This window comes from Acomys minous (genome assembly GCF_964271855.1).
Source record: "Acomys minous genome assembly, chromosome: 12".
Taxonomy (NCBI): Eukaryota; Metazoa; Chordata; class Mammalia; order Rodentia; family Muridae; genus Acomys; species Acomys minous.
Genome location: NC_140493.1, coordinates 92,338,824 through 92,344,823, shown reverse-complemented (window position 1 = coordinate 92,344,823; position 6,000 = coordinate 92,338,824). Strand labels below are relative to the sequence as shown.

At 53.8% G+C, this 6,000-nt stretch overlaps 1 protein-coding gene across 1 annotated transcript; it reads left to right on the top strand.

The window, feature by feature from the left end:
* KRT36 (keratin 36) lies at window positions 1-3,699 on the top strand. Its single transcript, XM_084748837.1, has 7 exons — window positions 1-520; window positions 1,157-1,239; window positions 1,475-1,631; window positions 2,129-2,290; window positions 2,391-2,516; window positions 2,689-2,909; window positions 3,279-3,699. Exons 1-7 carry the CDS (start codon window positions 62-64, stop codon window positions 3,472-3,474), a joined length of 1,404 nt encoding a protein of 467 aa, XP_084604963.1. The 5' UTR covers window positions 1-61; the 3' UTR covers window positions 3,475-3,699.
* Window positions 3,700-6,000: the final 2,301 nt, after the last annotated feature.

The following is a 6,000-nucleotide window of genomic DNA, read 5'->3' as shown; positions in this document are numbered from 1 at the left end:
GAGGCCTGGAGAGCCCACAACCTGAGATCCCGCCTAAGCTGCAACCTTTCTCGCCGGCATCATGGCCACCCAGATCTGCACCCCGACCTTCTCCACTGGGTCTGCCAAGGGCCTCTGCGGCACCCCGGGAAGCTTCTCTCGGATGTCCTCCTTCCACTCCATGGGCTCCTGCAGGGCCCCCAGTTTAGCTGGCACTGTGGGGTCCGTGCCTTCTTTCAGGTCAGGCTTCTCTGGCCTTGGGAGCTGTGTGCCAGGCTCCTACCTGCCTTCTGGGTGCCACCCCTCCGGCTTCGCTGGGAGCGGGGCCTGGTTCTGCGAGGGCGCCTTCAACGGCAACGAGAAGGCGACCATGCAGGTCCTGAACGACCGCCTGGCCAACTACCTGGAGAAGGTGCGGCAGCTGGAGCAAGAAAACGCACAGCTGGAGTGCCGCATCCGAGAGTGGTACGAGTGTCAGATTCCATACATCTGCCCGGATTACCAATCCTACTTTAAGACCGCTGAGGACTTGCAGCAGAAGGTAATTGGCGTCAGGCCCTTCCAGCTGGACAGGCAACCACTCGAAGCCTCCCATTTCCAGACTCAGCTACAGGGGACTGAAGCTTACGGGGAGTCCTTCTGGAAGGGGAGCTCTACTCTCTGGGATTTGGTTCCCTGGGGACCACGGCATCTCTGCGGGTCTGGGTACCCCGTTACCAGGCGTTCTTCTGTTTCCCTCATTGTCTTAGCTTAGGGAGTGGAGGATCATATTCTCCACCCCAGCTTGGTGTAGAACAGTACCTGACACCTTCCTAGTTTATTGGCTTACTTATTCTTTATCCTGGAGATATACGGATTACTGTACCCATCTAACAGATAAGGAGGTTGAATTTTGAGTGGCTCAGAAACTTTCCCAAGATCACACAACTGGAGTGTGGGGTGCAGAATCCATGCCTGCCTCACCCTGATATATTTTGCTGAGCCAGCCAGGAGGCTACAGAAGCCAGGACCGATGGGCCAGTGGTGTGGTGTCCCTCCTGGGGCCTGTTCTCCCTCCGTGCCTTGATATTTGAAGACGCTGCCTGTTTTTAGAGGCACCTGTGAGCTTGGTTCCCTACTCCATACCCATCACATTGCTGGGCCTTCCTCAGTACAGGGAAAACCTCTTGTTTTTCAGATCCTGCTGACCAAGGCCGAGAATGCCAGGCTGGTATTACAAATCGATAATGCCAAGCTGGCTGCTGATGACTTCCGGACCAAGTGAGTAGGCCAACCAGGGGAGGTTTGCTTGGTGTTAAACTCTGACCCCTGCCTTTGGGAGCTGGTGAGGTGGGAATGAAGCCAGATACAGCTGTAAATAGGAAGACATGGCAGAGGCCCTGGGCCCCTCCTGGGACAAGAGGAAGGACCCCTGTGCTTCTGACTCCACGTTAGCTATGGCAGCTTGGCACAGGGCTACCCTTGCTGCAGACTTGGCACGGCTCTGTGTCTGCAGGTATGAGACCGAGCTGTCCATGCGGCAACTGGTGGAGGCAGACATCAACGGCCTGCGCCGGATCCTGGATGAGCTGACCCTGTGTAAGGCGGACCTGGAGATGCAGGTGGAGTCCCTGAAGGAGGAGCTGTTGTGTCTCAAGAAGAACCACGAGGAGGTGAGATTGCTGCCTCTTGCTCCCCAACATTCCCACCCAGCTGCGGAGTCCTTCCCTGCTCTTCCCTGCTCTTCCCTGCTCTTGGACTTACTGTACGGCAGGAAGCACTTTAACCTCTTGTTCGCCCTCACAGTGGTAATTCCAAGTGTTAGCGTCCATTGTAAGCTCCACTTTACAGCTGAGAAGATGGTCGTAAAGATGTGAAACCATTTGCCTACAGTCGCCACGAGACTACACCCTCACCCATGACACCACAATTCCATTTGGGTTATGGTGTCGGATAACAATTCTATTTCCTCGGTGCTGTGTTGTCCCCCAAATCCTCAGGAGGGGCTAGGTCTAGATAGACCAGTGTTTGGGGGCTCCATGTTCAAAGAGGTCAGCTCTCCTGTCTCATGGCACCCAAGGGAGGATGGAGAGTTTGAACCCAGCTCATCGGAATCTACCAAGCCAGCAACCTCTCCACAGCCTCATGCCATCTTTCTTTGTCACTGCAGGAAGTCAACGCACTCCGTTCCCAGCTCGGGGACCGACTGAACGTGGAGGTCGATGCTGCTCCCCCAGTGGACCTCAACAAGATATTGGACGAGATGCGGTGCCAGTATGAGACCCTGGTGGAGAATAACCGCAGAGATGTGGAGGCTTGGTTCAACACTCAGGTGCGGCGGGCCATCCAGGACTACAGGCTGCGGGGCGGGGCCACTGTGTAAAGGAGGGACTCTGGGTCTGACCCTGCTCTACATCTCTCCTTTCCTGTAGACTGAGGAGCTGAATCAGCAGGTGGTGTCCAGCTCCGAGCAGCTGCAGTGCTGCCAGACAGAGATCATTGAGCTGAGGCGCACAGTCAACGCCCTGGAGATCGAGCTGCAGGCCCAGCAGAGCATGGTGGGTGGTCTCTGCCCAACTGAGTGGCCACAGTTCATTGAAGGCCAGTGTGCTGGCCATCACGTTACCACAGGGTCTGACCACAACTCTGTGAAGATACTAGGACAATGGGTACTTAGGGAGTAGGGTGGGATTCCTTCCCCTCAATAGCTCTTCTTCCTCCCCACTCTAGCGGAATTCTCTGGAATCTACCCTGGCTGAGACAGAGGCCCGCTACAGCTCCCAGCTGGGTCAGATGCAGTGTCTGATCACCAATGTGGAGTCCCAGCTGGCTGAGATCCGCTGTGACCTGGAGCGTCAGAACCAGGAGTATCAGGTGTTACTGGACGTCAAGGCCCGGCTGGAGTCAGAGATAGCCACCTACCGCCGTTTGCTGGAGGGCGAGGACTGCAAGTGAGTGATCATGGGTTTTCCAGAGCTGGGCTGGGAGAAGGGACTGACATGCTTTTAGAGCTGAGTGGTTGTCACAAGGATGAACGTAACTGAGTTAAAGCCATCATAGATTCCTTTTGGTCCAGGGCTCTGGTAGTGCTCTAGGGCACAAGCTAACCCAAGGTACAAGCCAGCCTTTGACCATCTTTTTTTTTTTTGGTGGAAGTTTCAGGTCTTCCCTCCCAAAGCCATATCCTCCAATCCTTGAGGCCTCAGAGTCTTTGAGGTGCTCTGATGTCATCCATCGTCAGTACCACTGTCCTGCATGGTCCCCCAAACAGGCCTAATGCTCTAACGCCAAGTGCGTTACGTATGATTTTGTTTCTTCAGGCTTCCTGCCCATCCTTGTTCCACGGAATGCAAGCCTGCTGTCAGAGTTCCTTACATCCCCTCTACACCCTGTGCCCCTGCTGGACCCTGCACCCCAGCTCCCCAAGTCAGCACTCAGATTCGTACCATCACCGAGGAGATCAGAGATGGAAGAGTTGTCTCCTCCAGGGAGCACGTGGTGCCCCGTGCACTGTGATCCCCCCTCACCAGTGGGGCCTAGGCCACAGGAAGGAGGACACCTTGTGGCTCTTGGCAGCTAAATGATCTCATGCTTCCTTAGGGCCCTCCTTGCTTAGCAGGTTTTTCTACTAAAACTCACCTATTGTTTCTGGTCTTAACTGTGCTTTCCACGCCATGCAAAACCAGGTTCCCCTGGAAACCTCATACCCAATAAAGTGTTCTCTTGGCATAGCAAATCTGACCCTGGCTGGTTCTGTTGACTCTCAAGCAGTTAGCATCCTGGGGTGTTTGGGCATGGGTTGCAGTAAAGTTGCAGAGTGATAAAGATATTTAGCATTGGAGATGCATCAGGTTCTGACCAACAGACACTGGCCCATCTCCCCACCCCGCCATCTCAATCTTGCTGGGTGCTGGCCATTGTTCCCAGACTGCTTTTGCCTGTAGGTACTTACCCTAGGATAGCTGGAGAGAAAAAGCAAAGGCTCCCCACTCCAGTCTTCTTCAGCAGTCCTGATAGGATCAGCGGTCACCTTTCATTCCTTCCCACCAGCTCCAGTCCTTAGCTCCTGTCTCTCCTTCCCAATACTGGGTCAGTTCAGTAGAGGTGAGTCCAAGGGCCAACCAGAAAGGACCAAACTCCGGTAACCGAGCGTGAGCCAGCTGTACCATGGAGGAGAGCTGGAAGGTGAAGACAGGACCATAGGAATGATAGGGGACCCTAGAGGGACAGATAGGGACACTTTTAGAGTCTGTATTATAAGGATACATTTGCACTCCTTACTGTAGAATGAAGTCAGTTCGTAGATGTTGCTAGGAGCTCAGCACGTATGCCCTGTTAACTGGTTTGTTTGTTCTTGTCACCGCCTAGCTCAGATGCTCCGGGAGGAGCACAAGGTTGACTATGGCAGACGCTCACTAGACTTAGAACTTCAGGAAGCACCCGAGCACCGACATCCGCAGGATGAGGGAGGGGTACAGGGATGGTAGGGGCACAGACATGACAAGTCTCAGGAATGCATCTGACCACCTGACCCGAGAGGCGAGCCTGAGCTCCGGGGTGATTGACAGCTTCTATCTCTCTCCCACGTCCCATGCCCCATGAAGTTGAAGGATGGAGACGAGATGTAAGGCAAGATTTTTTTTTAAAAGTGATGCTGACCTGTTATGTTTTCAGCCATTTTTGGAAGGACTCTGCTGTTGGAGGTTGCAGCCCTCCCGGTCTGGATAGCCATTCTGAGCTCTGCATTGAGTGTAGGATTCCCTTTCCCCAATAGGGCCTCCAGCCCTCTGCCTGACTTCATCTGGAGAATGTCTTTAGACATAGAAGCCCCTAACCACATTTGATATATGGCCCTTGACACAGCTCCCTGCTAGCTCTCCCCTCCCTGCACCTATAGGATAATTATCATAGGGACACGTTACCAAATGCAAAACAAGCATCCTTAAAGTGCCCGGTTGCAACCAATTATGAACACCTATCCTGGAAGCCCCCCTACTCACTCCCCTAGGGCTATATAGCCTTTGTTCTCCCTGAGTAATGTTAAACTAGTTCCTGGAGTGTTTGAGCTCTGTCATGCTTATGGTCTTCCAAGCCCTCCCCCCCCCCCACCTTGCCTTCTGCTCCTCTTGCCTCAGTGGTCTGGTGGCCATCAGTCCCCCAGGGAAGAGGAGAACTACGACCCATCTCTCCTAATCAAGTACAACATGGATTTGATGCCTGTTTCTGCTCACTGGCTTTTGTGATGACAGACAGCATCAAACTCCCGGATTTTGGTTACAGGATGTATAGCGTGGCAGGGACAGTATGGTGTAGGAGACAGCCACCTTGCTCTGTGGAGTGGCTCTCAGGATATGTGGCTTTTCCCTGCTGTGTTGTGCTTACCTGTGTGTGGAGCTTAGCTGGGCTAGGTTCTGGACATGCAGAAGCAGGGCTGATGAGAAATCAGGGGTCTCCTGCTGGCCTCGCTGCCTTTTCACACATTCTTTAGCTCAGAACACAGACCCAGAGCCAGCAGTGACTTATCCCAGACCACACGGCAGTGAGGGGCTGAGTCCCGGCATTCCCCAGCTCTTCTGCCTTTGCCTCTAGGCTCTCACTTGATGCCAAGAGCTCTGCCAACGCCGCCATATATTTGGTGACTAAGCCAAACACGATGAAGCCAGAGGTTCAGCAGAAGCACACAGGTAGGCCCTAGAAGATGATGAGCACAGGCAGAAGGAAGCTCGTGCCTGGGGCCGCTCTGCTACTCTGCGGCATGTGCCCAGGCATGCCCAAGGCCTCGTTTAGTCTCAACAGTCCATCTGTGAACTGGAGCTTCTGGGAGCCCAGATGGGACAATTGTGTGCTCAGCACTCAAATGTGGTGCTGTTCAGAGTTGGCCTGAATAAAAACGAAGAGACTTTGGGCTACACTCAAACAGCCCTGTGTGACTGTGAGCGCTTGGTTTTCTTATGTACCATTGCTTCAATTCTTACTAAATCCTCCAGAGCACTTGGGTTAGGGAAGGAACCCTTCCTATGCTCGACCACACCCAGGCACCCT